The sequence below is a fragment of the Copadichromis virginalis genome, linkage group LG6 (genome assembly GCF_057382275.1).
Source record: "Copadichromis virginalis isolate Kocher_CV1m ecotype Utaka linkage group LG6, C_Virginalis_male_GT1.1, whole genome shotgun sequence".
Taxonomy (NCBI): Eukaryota; Metazoa; Chordata; class Actinopteri; order Cichliformes; family Cichlidae; genus Copadichromis; species Copadichromis virginalis.
The window spans coordinates 24,897,892-24,913,855 of record NC_140623.1 but is presented as its reverse complement, the minus strand read 5'-3'; the positions used below and the strand labels follow the sequence as shown (position 1 = coordinate 24,913,855).

The 15,964-nt window shown below is 38.7% G+C and overlaps 1 protein-coding gene across 10 annotated transcripts in view; it reads right to left on the bottom strand.

Moving 5' to 3' along the window:
* Nucleotides 1-15,147, bottom strand: part of camk2d2 (calcium/calmodulin-dependent protein kinase (CaM kinase) II delta 2) — a 45,871-nt gene extending 30,724 nt beyond the window's left edge. For all 10 annotated transcript variants that reach the window (XM_085459429.1, XM_085459427.1, XM_085459432.1 and 7 more), the window contains exons 1-2: nucleotides 14,729-15,147; nucleotides 11,684-11,778 (exon numbers count right to left, since the gene is read on the bottom strand). In XM_085459429.1, the coding sequence (XP_085315555.1) occupies nucleotides 11,684-11,778; nucleotides 14,729-14,790 (157 nt within the window). In that variant the 5' untranslated portion in view covers nucleotides 14,791-15,147. The remainder of the gene's footprint in view (nucleotides 1-11,683; nucleotides 11,779-14,728) is intronic.
* Nucleotides 15,148-15,964: the final 817 nt, after the last annotated feature.

The following is a 15,964-nucleotide window of genomic DNA, read 5'->3' as shown; positions in this document are numbered from 1 at the left end:
TTTGATATCCTGCAAGTCCAACACAAGCAAATTTTGGGACAACATAACACATCCAAACATTTTTATTAAAACTAAATAAATAAATAAAAACATTTTAAAAAGAACAAGGTAAAGAGGTCAGCTTTGAAACTAAAAAGCTAAATAGAGCCATCTTCACAGCAACAGAAGCAGACTGAGAACATGGCATGAATCTTTAAGTGAAATCATTCTGTGCTTAGTTTTATTATTATTGGTTTTTTTTTTTAGTTTTTTACATCCTCGATGTTTTTGCATCCATGGTGACAACAACTACAATTTCAATTTCCAAATGATGAACTATTACTTCTTGATATGTAACATTTCTGTTTTCTGTATAAAGTATGAGGTAATTTTACTTTCATTACATGTAGATCTGTAGTTAATGTTACTACTGACTTCAGTGTTAAGCGGTGACTTAATTAACAGGCTAGTATTGACAGTCTGACCTTTATGTCATAGTAAAACCACAGCACTAGTAGCTACATGTAAAGAGTGTAGTATCTATTACAAGGGAGGAAAAGAAAAGAAAAGACTTATTTAACATTTGGCTCATACATAGTTTTGGCCTACAAAGAATATTTCCAGTATAGTGTGCCTGTGTAAGAGTGCAAAATGCAAATGAGGAAAAAAATAATGGAAGGCATCCATGACAATTGTTATGTTTTTTTTGTTTTTTTTTTTACATTTTATCCTTCAAAATAAATTATTGTAGGCGCTTTTATGTAAAAAACCAAACAAACAAACAAAACTGATATGTGAAAACACATTTTCTGTTTAAATTAGGTATCATGCATGTTTGGGAAGCTAAAAGGTCACTTGAGTGGTCTTTCATCAAATGTGACTCAGACTCCAGTTTTGCATGGTGACTCTCCAACTTTATCAGTAGCTGATAGGGCAAGTATGAAAAGCAGCACACTGGCTGACCCGTTCTTTCCAAAGTATATATTGCCAGTCATCAGGGGAGCTAATATCAAAATATTTTTGGAAGTGGGTTGAACAGAAAATGGCTCCTAAGCTAAAAAAAGAACCAATACTAGCTAACTCTAGCTTTGTACCAAAAAAAGAGTCATGAATAAGTAGTGATGCAGTTATCGATGATAATATGCCAGTTTATAATGGAAATAACATCCTTAAGACTAATTTCTTATATTTGCAATGATCATTACAAATATCTGGGGAATTTATACATATGTCCTGCCTTACTGGCTAAAAATATTGCTGTTACCAGTATAAAATATGCTAATTCTATATACCAGTCAACAATAACAAATTCTGATAATCAATTAAAAACTTAGGTAATCAATTAAGTAAAAATTCCAAATTTTGTTGGTTATAGCTCTTTGGATGTTTTGAGTGTTGGTCAGAAAAATGAGCAGCTGAAACCATCCTCTGGAAATGCCAATACATATTCAATTAACCCTATTAAACAATCAATAGTTTAACCACCAACGACGACAAACGTTTTCTGAAGTCTTAACGCTGATACAGACGCAAATGTTCAAACCACACACAAATGTACACACACAGACAGCGACACACCGCAACGGGGTCCTGGAATTGCGCTGCTCCATTTAATTAAGAGTTTTAATTAAAAAGATGTAGTGGAGTGAATGTAACATCCTCTGCTGCCAGCGGCTAAGTAGTCCTCTTCCATACCGTTCCCAGGGATCTAATGAAACCATCCAGGATGCTGAGACACCGTCACCCTCTGTTAGTTTGCAATAGAGGAAGAATTAAGAAACTGATAACTCCCTGGCTTTCTCTTCTGAAGAGAAACAAAAGGTGGCTGGTGTCAAGAGATAAAACTGCCCCAAGAGTCTTGTAACATACGGTAATGTCTGCATTTATCTTATACACTGTAATGCAGAGATATACCACACACACATTAGACTGATGTGTAAAAGTGGTTTAATCTGAGCTGCATTTTCTGAAAACACCTCAACAAGGAGAGACTCTCAAAATACTAGTTATAATCACAGACAAAGACCCCATTTTATTGCAGCAATCAAGCCCTACTGTGCTGCACATTCTTTATTTTGATTACAGCTACAGTACTGCGGTAGGAATTGTGTCCTGCAGCTCAGGAGAACTGGCAGCACCAAGGTACCAAAATACACAGTACAAAAGATTCAACTTGAGAATTTAATTTTTGCAACAAGAACAGGAATAATATAACCTGACCTGTTATTTAAGAAACAGAAAAGCCCCATGGAAAAAAATTATACATTTTATAAAATACAAATTAAACAGAAAAGTTGCAGCTCTCCATTTGCAATGCATGTCATATGATCAAGCTTTGTAAGAAATATATTAGTAAATATAAATACATGAATGGGTGTGCAGGTACATATGTGCAATCTGTGTGAACCATGAAACAGCATAAAAAGATTAGTCAACACTTAAAATTCTTTAATACAACTACCAGACCTAATTTATTCTGCATTTCTCTGCAATGCCTCCAATACACCCACAGAGAACTTGACTGAACCATCCAGTTTTCCAGTTTTTATTAGCTAGGGAAGCAATAGTTTTAATGTAGAAGAGAAGCAATTTAATGGAGCTACTTTTTTTCTGGGGGAAAAAACACTGGAATGTCTTTTTTTCTAGTTTTAATTTTGGAACAAAGTGCAACAAGTTGTAGGAGTGTTTAGCTTATTTTAGAGTTTAGAAATGTGTTAACATAGAATGTAGAACTATTGTAGAGACATTGACACTGCCCTCAATGTAATAAAGGCCTCATTGTGTTGTGAACTTAGGAGTAGATTGTAGGAGACCCCTCCCCCACTTGAACTGTGAAAGTAAAACAGAGAGGAGTTAATGCTGAGTGGAAATTCCCCAGAGAATGTTTGGGTGGGGGTCTCAACATTTGTAACTGGATAACTGTGGTCTGGAAGGGAGATGGGTTTTATGACCTAGGGAGTCACCTACACCCACAGTGTTTTAACTGTCACGCACACACATCCACACGCACACTCACACACGAGCACTCACATAGACACGTGGGAACACGCACATGTAGGCATTCATGTGCTTGTGCACATAGACACAGACACAGAGTTTGCAGCACACCGTCGCCCCTACAAAACTGTGTTTCACAGACAAAGGAGTGAAGATTTGGAGAGGGACACACCGGCCTCGTCTTCCCTTCTAGAAGTGCATGCTTAAATGAAGATGAATAAAGATGAATAAAGGTTTTGTGAAATGACTACTGAGTTCCGGTGCCGTCTCTGGATGCCTCGACGAATAAAAGAACCGGGGTAAAACTGATTTCGCAACAATGTCTGGACCACTTGAACTGCCTTTTCAATGTGGAGGAGCAATTCCTCTACTATGAGACCTTCCACTGACTGAACTCCTCACTCTATCTCCAAGAGTGAGCCCAGAGATGTCAAAATCATCACAGCGAAATGCTAATTGTGTCTGGGTGATAAGTATTTCCAGGCTGTGAAGTGCTCCACTTCAAACTGAAAAAGCACCTGCAAGTTAAGCATGGCTTAACACAACACTGCTGATGAGGCCTACTGAAGACAATAACAATGCAGGACCTATAGTTCAGACGCAGTCATGGCTAGCATTTAGTGTGGCTAAAATTGCCACTTCAAAGGAAACTGCTGGTTAAGTGATGTAGTAGATGCTTCTGCTCAACTGTCTATGCAATGAGGCAGTGTCAATACACTCATGACAGATGTACAGTTTTCTATGCCAAAAGTAGAAAATGCATTTGCAACTTTGCAGCTGTGCTAATCCATCTATGAAGTGACATCATTTTGAACTACAATGCACACTTTTACATATTTTATTATGAATTTTGTCTTCTAAGATTGTTTAAATATATTTATGTCTGTGACAATCGAATCAATATTCAATTTGTCAATGTTGAAATCATTTGGTACATGGCCGATGACTAAATGGTCATAAATATGTTCAGTGTCACACAACAGCTCTTTGTAGGAAGTAGGACAGTAACAATATGAACCGTACACAGTTTACCTGCAGCAGGAGTTCAGACTAAATATTCTAAGACTCTGAGAAAGTAAGAAAAAAAATTAACATATAAAAGCACAGAGAAAAGGAGGGAGGTAGGCGATGCATTCAAATGTAATCTAATCTGTAACTAAGAATACCCTTGCTTTGTTGCACACATTGTACTGAACATTTTTTTAACCTTAAGTCAAAATTTTGTGATTTTAAAAGAGTGAGAGCTGCATCACTTATTTTTCACTTTCACTGAATGCATACATTGAATTTAATGGACAAAGTTGGTTCACGTTTCACACCTGCAAATCTAGAGCAGACTCTGTGCTGATGACTGCCATCAGTCTAATGTCTATTCATAGTGGTAGGACACATTTGAATAATAAGGTCCATGATACAGTATGTGGCAGACGGCTCTGTAAGAAATTTGGCATAATGCATCAAATTAATTTGATAACTTGATGCATTATTATACAGGAAAAAATATTTTTAAAACTAAGACTTAAAGTGGGATCTACAAACACACATTTGCTGTCCAGTGCTTTGTTAATTTGCCAAACAGCTAAACACTCACAAAAAACAGAAAAAAAGAATATTTTCAATACTGAGTGTATGTCAGGGTGTGAGAGCACAAGCAATATATTTTTAGCCTTTGAGTACCCAGTGAGTCATGTGATCCCCTTCTTCTGACTGATCCCTCCTTCCTTTCCTTCTCTCCTGCGTGCATATCTGTGTATCTTAACCACAGTCCTCTCCCCTTTCTCTCTGTTTTTAGTCCTACAGACCTATTGATTAATTTCTTTTTTTTATTATTATGATTATTTTTGTCAAATGGCTCAGCTGTCTCTTTATTGTCATCTCCTCACATATAGTACAGACTTTCGTCAAACATGTGCCAGGTGAAAGAAGATAGAAGAAGATAAACCACCATCTCTAATTTGCTGGAAATGATTTCCAGATTCACAGCCCATCTCCTTATCACCATGCCATGCTCAAAACAATGCAATGAGCATACTGGGGTATCAATCAATACTTAAAAATTTTGTAAAATTTCTATATCAACAAAGCTGAAAGCACACAACCCCTGATTAGCTTGAGTGCCAAATTCTGTATTTTTTAAAGATACCAACCAATTGCATTGGTATTAATGAGTACCAATTCTCACTAAATCAATTGGTTTCAAATTTCAAAACATCTGAGTTAGAGGAAGAAAGACAGCGAGACAGTGTGATGTCACTCCTACAACATTTTCAAGTACAATGATGGTGGTGTCAGCAAGGAGACAAAAGTAATCTCAGGGGTGGTTACACTTTTCAAAATGCAATGCAGACGACAGACTCTGCAACATAGCATTTTTGTACTGGCTACAGTAACACTTCTTTTGAAATCACCATGCTGTGCACATTTAAAGAACACGTTTTGTGAGATTGTATGTCTGAAAAAATAGTATGTAATCACAACCAATAATAGTATAACGTTACTATTTAGTACAGTCGTTCACAAACAGTGTCACATGACAGACATTGTCAGTGACCAAGGCAGTGTGCAAATGGTTATAGATACATAACAAAATATATCAACTGGGAAGTATGGACTTATTTTGTAATATATAATTTATTGTTTTAAAACAAGAATATGATAATTGAGTATCATAACATTTAATGTTTGCAATTTAACTATTAGCAGTTAATTGATAGCACCATTAGCTGTCTGTTAAGTTATGATTAAGGCAGCGGCTAATTGCTATGACTAATAATAAATTAATAACATTAACATGGAGAAATAGGCATCAAAGATTATCAATCCTGCCAGTATGTAGCCTTAATACAGGCTCCTGGTAATTTAACAGGATCACATTCTCTTTTGTCTAAAAACTGTCATGTTTCTCTGAAAGTACCAGAACGAAGGTGAGAAAAGTCTGCACCAAGTAGAAACAAAGGCAGTCTACCTTTCCAACTCTGTTTGATCAGCAATGACAATACTTTGGGGTTTTTTGCACTACCTAAAAGAATCTTAAATTTGTTTGTTTGTATTATGCTAATCTATATATTTTTTAACCAACTTTTAGTTTAATTTTTTTTGTCATTTTTCCTCTGTGATATCAAAACTGGCATTGAATATTAAGTATTTACTTGGATATCAGTATCGACAACCCAAGAGCACATCTTTTAAAAATTAAAAGTACAAACCAACACAACTAGGCAAGCTTTTAGCTATGAGAAATACAGAATGCACAAACACACACTTAAATACTGACTGACCATCTTCTCTATCTCACTCTGATTTTCTGTCTCTCTCCCTCTGCTTCCTTTCCTTTTCTTCCATTCTGTTTCTCCACTCTTATTCACTAACTCATCTGCTGCTCTAAATCAAATGCTGCATAATCAGGACTGCAGATTTTAGGAATCTGGCTGGTTCAATAGGCCCACCACATGTGTGCCTACTTAACTAGAAGCAGCAAAGGGCTAGGGCTTATCGCGGAAAGAGGGTAAGTCCATATTTGACACGCCAGCATGCAGAGTATATAAACCTCTATATGAACACACATAAGAAAGAGGAAGGGCAAGTACGTATGCACTTCGAGACCCACATGCACAAGTGGTGAGATAATTCTTTGCAGTATTTTTGGAAAATCTGTCCACGCAAGTGTCAAGACACTGATCCGTCTCCCAAGGTGTCTATTACAAACACTACACTCAGCAACGTGCAAAAGACTGTTAGGATATGGAGGAGAAGATAGAGATATGCTGCAATAGATAGATGGATTGACAGATAGAGCACATACTAACCTTCTTAGTTACTATTCAGTCAGTACTCACACATTTAAATATTACATTTTGGGTAAGAATTCGATGAGCATTTTAATTTAAGACTTTAAGAACTGAGAAATAACTGAGTATAACACTAAACATTTAATGTGCACTGTGTAACATATAATATACAGTGGGGCAAAAAAGTATTTAGTCAGCCACCGATTGTGCAAGTTCCCCCACCTAAAATGATGACAGAGGTCAGTAATTTGCACCAGAGGTACACTTCAACTGTGAGACACAGAATGTGAAAAAAAAATCCATGAATCCACATGGTAGGATTTGTAAAGAATTTATTCGTAAATCAGGGTGGAAAATAAGTATTTGGTCAATAACAAAAATACAACTCAATACTTTGTAACATAACCTTTGTTGGCAATAACAGAGGTCAAACGTTTACTATAGGTCTTTACCAGGTTTGCACACACAGTAGCTGGTATTTTGGCCCATTCCTCCATGCAGATCTTCTCGAGAGCAGTGATGTTTTGGGGCTGTCGCCGAGCAACACCGACTTTCAACTCCCGCCACAGATTTTCTATGGGGTTGAGGTCTGGAGACTGGCTAGGCCACTCCAGGACTTTCAAATGCTTCTTACGGAGCCACTCCTTTGTTGCCCGGGCGGTGTGTTTTGGATCATTGTCATGTTGGAAGACCCAGCCTCGTTTCATCTTCAAAGTTCTCACTGATGGAAGGAGGTTTTGGCTCAAAATCTCACGATACATGGCCCCATTCATTCTGTCCTTAACACGGATCAGTCGTCCTGTCCCCTTGGCAGAAAAACAGCCCCATAGCATGATGTTTCCACCCCCATGCTTCACAGTAGGTATGGTGTTCTTGGGATGCAACTCAGTATTCTTCTTCCTCCAAACACGACGAGTTGAGTTTATACCAAAAAGTTCTACTTTGGTTTCATCTGACCACATGACATTCTCCCAATCCTCTGCTGTATCATCCATGTGCTCTCTGGCAAACTTCAGACGGGCCTGGACATGCACTGGCTTCAGCAGCGGAACACGTCTGGCACTGCGGGATTTGATTCCCTGCCGTTGTAGTGTGTTACTGATGGTGACCTTTGTTACTTTGGTCCCAGCTCTCTGCAGGTCATTCACCAGGTCCCCCCGTGTGGTTCTGAGATCTTTGCTCACCGTTCTCATGATCATTTTGACCCCACGGGATGAGATCTTGCGTGGAGCCCCAGATCGAGGGAGATTATCAGTGGTCTTGTATGTCTTCCATTTTCTGATGATTGCTCCCACAGTTGATTTTTTCACACCAAGCTGCTTGTCTATTGTAGATTCACTCTTCCCAGTCTGGTGCAGGTCTACAATACTTTTCCTGGTGTCCTTCGAAAGCTCTTTGGTCTTGGCCATGGCGGAGTTTGGAGTCTGACGGTTTGAGGCTGTGGACAGGTGTCTTTTATACAGATGATGAGTTCAAACAGGTGCCATTCATACAGGTAACGAGTGGGGGACAGAAAAGCTTCTTACAGAAGACGTTACAGGTCTGTGAGAGCCAGAGATTTTCCTTGTTTGAGGTGACCAAATACTTATTTTCCACCCTAATTTACGAATAAATTCTTTACAAATCCTACCATGTGAATTCATGGATTTTTTTTTCACATTCTGTCTCTCACAGTTGAAGTGTACCTCTGGTGCAAATTACTGACCTCTGTCATCATTTTAAGTGGGGGAACTTGCACAATCGGTGGCTGACTAAATACTTTTTTGCCCCACTGTACATTTTATGGAAATGAACAGCACCAGTAAATGCATAATGAAAAATGTAGCAACAACAATCCAGGAGACTGTCTATCTAATATTGAGCATATTCTATCTGAGTGAGCACCTATGTGGCTAGTTTTGGCATGTTTCAAATGGCAATATGTAGATCAACTTGTTATTATGATATTTCAAGAAAATCAGGTTGGTTGAGTCATTTGCTTACAGTTGAGTTACACAACACCAGGTGCTAGTGTTTTTTTCTTTTACTTTTTTTTGGGTTGGTCGGTTTTTAGGTAGTATAGCATCATCAGAGGGCATCTTGCTCTCAGACATGCCCGGGGTTGTCTCATTCTTGTGCGCACTAGGGAATGCAAATGCATGGGGTTGCTCTAGCAGTGATATTACAATATGACAGTCTTACATCATGTATGAGATACAAACTGGTATGGTTTTAAGTCACTGAATGTGAAGAGAAGTGATTGTCTGTAGTGTTTGCATGTCATCTGGAAATGATACAATTCTTGGATTTCCTTTGAAATTACTATCTAATAACAGTAGGCACCAATTTTAAATGTTATATATTGACAGCATGATATGGCAGCAAAACTGTCATTAAAAATTATGTGTCAATACTGTTTTGTGTTGCCTGTCTGCTACCTGCCTTTATGTAAACCAACAACATCCTGCACCTTTCCGTACGCCTTCCTGGTCGAAGAAGTGTAAAATATAACTTCTGTAGTCATCATCAAAGTATTTACTATTAGCTAACGATGACAAGTGGTTTGACTTGCGGGCAAATGTTATAGAACTATTCCTTTAGTAAAAGGTAGTAGCAAACACTAAACACCTCACGAGACATAAAACACAATTATTGTCATACAATCAACAAACAACCAAAAGAAAAAGCGCATATTCCCCAGAAATTGTTCCCCATCGCGTTTTATGGAACAATATTATTTTTGCAGATGGTTAAGTCTCAGCTCATTTTCAATACTTCATTCTCTATTTAATCTAATGTAATGATTCATAGTATATAAAATCACATTTTTGTAGTGTGGTTGTGAATAAGGACCACAAATCTTCAAATAAACGTTTTTTAATGAGCTCAGGAACACAGTATATCAAATATATATTTATTTTTTAAATGACAGCTGTCTGCACTGTCTGACATGGTAAACCGTCAATATCTACTGAGGGATTCAAAATATTAATTAAAAATGCAAAACAGCTGATTAAAGTTTATTCTGTCAACCCTGTGAGTTCACATACATGTTATTCTGAAAGAGCTGCTGGGTTCTTAATTTGTTAAACTTGTTTTATTAAACCAGAGATGGCAACAGCTGATGTCCTCTGTCCATTATCAAGGCTTTCTGCAAAAGAAGTTATGAAAAACTTTTTTCACACTACACTATAACTCCTTACACCTTACATAACCACCTTTGCAAACATGCAAGGAAAACTTGTACTTGTTCTGATTCTGTAGGCGCAAGCAACCAGAAAAAGCTGCTGGGCCCTTAACTGACGATCTCAGGCTATTGTTAACAGAACAAGACCATGTCTTCAAAACACTGGCCCTGTACAGATTTTAGTAGCATTGTAGTGAAGTGGGCTTAATCCTGCTTCCAGAGACAATAGCAAACTGTGGCCACAAGATGGCAGTAATAGAGAGGACAGATGCAAATGGGCATGAAAATAAAAAAGAACTCAAAATAAATATATAAACATGTCCTTTTTAAGATTTCATTAGACAACTGCTACTTCCCTTGCTTGCTTAGTAAGTGATATGGATATGGTGACACAGACAGAATGAAAGTTACCATGGTGTCACTGGTCCACTGGTTTCTTTAGTCCCGTTTTGAAATCTTGAGATGAGTGTTTTCACTGTCACCATCTTAGCTTAAGAAAACTAGATGTAACAAGCAAGAGCGGGACTTACTACATAAGTCATCTGCCAGTGACCATACTACAGATAATCCTGCATTTTGAAACACAGTATGACCAAGATTTACAAAAGTGTTTACAGAGGTTAAATCAGAAAACTGTTTACACAGGTTTATATGTGTTATGGGTAGACACCAAGATACATCTATCTTAAATTTGAGGCAGCCCCCAATGAGAGTGCAGGATATCACTGATTGGCATATCACATGACAGTAAATACATCATTGGGGCACCTAGGCAACCGTATCTGGAAAGTCTGAAAGTAACTAGCTGTCAGCTCCAAAGTGTGTCCAACAAGCAGTTTACTTCCAGTGAGTTGCTTTTATCCTTCAACAACCAATCAAAACTTAGTGCCTCTTCTGACTTACTTAGGGGTGGTCCTAAGCAACAGACCACACATTTGATTCATCACAGTCAAAATATACACAAATATAACATGTGCACTCCAGTCAGTTTAATTTCAAGTAAATTATTGCAAACTAAATTGTAGTTTGGAAAGAATGGTTCACATATACATAAATCTGACATTTTCTGTAGTAGACAGCAGTCACTGATTATCACAAACAAGCACACTGCAACAAAATCTATTGGCTGAAGAAATGGAACTGTAAAAGCACAACACATCACTGGATAGTAATCACAGATAGACTCTTAATGGCTCCTGGGTCACATATGTGGCTGCGCATGCATACGTTTGTGAGCGTGTATGTTTGCATCCCAAGCCTGAGGCAACCAGGCCAGCAGCTACAATTACAGTGATGGATATGAAAGAACTGGGTCGGCTTCACAAGAGATCTGCCCCTGGGACAACAAGACCAGCCAGAGCCCTGAATCAATAAGGAACACACTCACACGGACGCACATACGTACACACAAGGTTGTATGGGACAAACATTTGCATAGAAACTAGAGGACAAATATGAATTTGTACATCACAAAAAGTGCAACAGAACAATTACAGCATGACACATCACTTGACACGTATTCAGTTGTTTTTTTCTACAAACATAGAAAACATAACTATCCAAAATGCAGATGAGTCTCTTCCCTTCTGTGTGACTGTCTGTCAGTCACTCACTGAGTTTAATCAGATGCACACAAACATGTGTCCTAAAGCCTGTTTCAGAGTGAGCAATGCTCAGCTCATAGGTCAGTAACACTCAGGGAATGTTTCAGCTTGTGTTGTTGTATGTGCTTGAAAATGTTTGTGGTTCCTACCTCTGGCAGATAGCTTCTTAGTGTTGATGATTTTGGCAGCATACTCCTGACCAGATGAGATCTTTACGCACCTCCTGACCACAGAGAAGGCGCCCCTAAAATGGACATGCACACAAAAATACTTAGGGTTTTTATTCTCAACAGGTAAAAATAAGAGATATAATCCATACCAGTCAACATACAACAAAACAAGTTCAGAAAAATTGAGCTTAATTTTAAAAGACTAGCTTGAGTGAGCCTATGAATGTCAGCCAGATACCCTGAAAAAGGCTGCAAATATATCTGACTAAAATAATCTTGCTTTATTAAAAATCCAGCTGACGTTATAGTTAAGTTAATTAAACAATAGTGAAATTTCAATGTAAATTAGTTAGTAGTACTAAGTCTAGGTGCAGCAGTAACTCACTCTCACACACCACACCTGCAGTACACGTTCCCTAAACCGTCACACCCGTTAGCACCTGCAGACATGCCAACTAGCCTTCTTTTGTTTCAGTCACGTGCTGCTCTGGAGTTTCAGGCACATGTATGAAGATCAAAAAACTAGGTCAGCTATATTTGAAGGAGAGGAGCAGAGTGCTGCATCTCTCATCTGTAAATGCAGCCAAGGAGTGGTCCACCTGCCTCAGATCTGCTCAGCACTGCAGCCATGCCTGCGGCTTTGCTACTCAAGCTTTTTCTCTGTCTATCTATGCTTTTTCTTAACAATAAAATGTTCTCCTTCGTACCAAACCTCCTGTCTAATTCCATATAACATCAGAGACGTCAGTAAGAGTCAGTAAGAAGTAAGTAAGTATTGCCAAGATGATGCTGAGAATAGCCATTATCTCAAAAGAACTCTGGCCTTTCACTTAATTTAGTGCTAATTGTACATCATGTGATTTGATGAAATCAGTTTTACAAGAAAGAGCTGACTCTTGTCTTTGGTGTGTTTAATGACTGGCTGTTGAGTATATAGTGATGTGTACCATAAACATGTTATCTAACATCCTCTTGAGAGCGCAGCCTGCCACTAAAGCTTACCTCTAATTTATAGGGATTTGTTGAAGGAAATGATCATAGCATGACATGTTACATAAGAATTTTAGTTGACTGTCCAGTATGGTTAAGTCGCGTGGCACTATTGCACGCATATGTCAAGTGCATCTATACAGTCCTGTGGGACAAAATATACAGTAGCTGCAGAGTGAAACTGCCTGCAGTTACTAAATTCAGAGAAAATAAAAGGCAATAGCAGAAATGCGGTTCTGGGTTAAACACTGAACACTTTCCCATGATATTTTGGGTTCTTCAAAATATATAGTTCCAAATATAAATGTAATATACTGTTGGTCTCTGGTATGGACCATCTTATTGTGTAACTATGTAAAAATGCTTAACAAAGATGAAAATTGTCTTGGTGAAGAAATGCTCAGATAGGAGTTTCTATGTCACTGAAGTTCACAGAAGATAGTAAACGGATATAAGACTTCTACCATCAATGACAGGACAGTGCTTTTGATTTAAAATGTATTTTTGTTATTGAACTGAAATGTTTATATGTATCATTCCAATCATCCCAATCACAACGCACTTTTTTGCAAATGACGTCACCATTTTTTATATAAAATTTTTTTTTTTTCTTTACCTGAAAATCGATGTAAATCCAATTCATGGGTGTAAAATAACAGACTGTTATACTTTATATGCAGCTTAAAACTAACAGACATTAAAGCAAACTTAAATCCTTTCTGTGATGGCTTACACAGCAAAAGATGCTTGAACAGGAAGGGGATATACATACTTTTTTTTTTTTTTATGCAGTCCAATAGATAAACTGTGACAGGCACGTGTGGTCCTTTAACAGCCAAATCTGAGTTGTTGTGGGGTTTTTTTGCCATATTCCCTTTACTAACTTGTCTAATGGAACGCTATCATTGTATTGTAAACAGACAGTAGAGAGATGTCTAATGCCTGTGTGGGTGAAACTGTGCTTAAAGTATCAGTGAGTTAAATGGTAATATGAAAGCAATACGGGTGCATTATTAATGCCAGATGGTGTAAGATGAATACTGCAGAGGATCATAATTGAAGGGAGCTGTGGCTTCGGTGGAGACTTGAAATCCAGGTTTCCTTTCAGTGATCAACTCTTCCAGTAAAAATACTCGGTGAGAGCTACTGGGAGGACATTCTTATACAGTTTTTGCTGTCAGTAAAATTCAACGCTGGTTTCAGACATCTTGAACTGTGTACACTGACTACTGGGTGCCGACCAGACTGCAGGTCAGTCAGCTGCATGACCACAAACATACACACACATATATTTTCATATAAACCAAGCCAGCCACCTTAAAAACATATACATATGTGTGCACAAGTATGCAGGTACGTGGATCTTTCTTTCACACCTCTCGCTCTCTCTCAATGGTGAGGAATTCCCTGCCTGGGTCTAAGAGTGATCACGGTTCGGTTGCTTGGCTGTGGAGTGTGTCATCTCCATCTCGCCTACATGGTCTGCTGTCGCATTACTGAGTGTGTATTTCTGTCACGAGGGAAGAGGAGGAGGAGGAGGAGGAGGGCGGCTTTGGAATGGGGGGGGTCGAGGCAGAAAGGGAGGGGTGTTTTAGCAAATCTCAGGCTTTCACCCACAGTAATGCATCTTTCCCTGGTTTCGCTTTTCAAAGAAAAAAAAAGGTCCTCGCCCTGCTGTGGAACCTCTAAGGTCGAGGCATCAAAGACTGCACAGGATAGAGGCAGATGACGACACGCTCCATACGCGTCTTCTTTCGTAAGCACAAAACGTAAGCAGGGCTTCAGATGTTGGATTAAAACAAATAGGATCCCATCGCACAGGCCTGCATGATATACATCAGAGTGTTTTACCCCTCTGCATCAGGCTTCATCGCCGCACTTATCAGCAGCGCGCACAAGCACACTCACAAAAACACACTCAGCCTGAAATCCGCGTCCCTAAACCAAGGCGGCCTATTACATAACAAGCTGACATTTCAAAAGGGATGATGCCAGATGATTGAAACAAAAAGGAAGAAGAACGCGTTTCCTTACTTCCCCAGCTCCTCGAACAGCTGATATTCGTCAGTGAATCTCGTGCAGATCGTTAACGCCATCCTGAAGGAGGTGCCAAGGACTGTGCGGAGACGCGGATAAGGTGCACTCACAAACTGTATAAACCACACACAGTCAGCACCGCCCGGTTTTGTTCTGAACCTGCAAACCAAACGAAGGGACTCATGCAGAGCTAAAGCGCATCGACAAGAGCTTTAGTGGAATGATTTCTGCGGCAGAAACGCAGCCTGCTAGAGCGTACTCAATCTGGAGGCGTTATCGTCAGCCGGTCCTTTATTTTCTTCACATCCAGCGGCTTGTTACAGCTCGTGGACGCAGCATTTTGTGTGTCCTGTGCTGTAAGTGTTGTCTTTCTGCACGCATCGTACGCCGCACTACCGCACCTACCCCCGGCTGTGCGCTCAGTCCCGCCCCTTTGCCTGCATCCTCACGCAAGCCACTGGCAAACAAAAATAACAACATTAATAAATGTAACGTTGTAAATATTAACAGCATTTGGATGCACGAGTATTTTTGGCGTGTCTGCAAAACCTTTCTGAAATTAAAAAATCGCGCAAATGAAATGTAAGGTCATACATAAGCTAGAAACTGAATCATCCCTTCTTCTGTTTTATTTACATTCTTGATTTATTGATGATTAATTGTGAAGCATCAGTGGCAAAACAGTTGTGACAGTGCTGGCAGATTATAGGAAAGTGAAGCTGATGGTTGGTTGGCATTTTGTTTCTATTTACTAGAGATGGCACGATACCACTTTTTTATGTCCGATACCGATACTGATATCATAAATTTGGATATCTGCCGATACCGATATGAATCCGATATAGTGTTTTTTAATCAACAAAACTGTTTTTTAAAATATCTTGCTGCATTTTGCAAGTCTGCAAGTTCATACTCAAGTTTAAAACAACAACTACACTAAAGCTATTCTGTTATACCTGTATACAAAAAAAATATTTCATAGTTCAGCAATACTGATCAATCTAATAAACTTAGACCTACACCATCCTCCCTATTCTGGTATTTTAAAGAGTACTTAGCGTAAATATTAAGCAACCTAACTAATAGGGTTCCAACTCCCAGCAACAACAAAAATAAATAAATAAAAAATAGGGAACCACCCCTCACGCGCCACCTCATGATGCTTAATCGACGTAATCAACCTTAATTTGATGCAGTGTGGAAAAAAAATGCACAGAAATCAATTATTTTTTA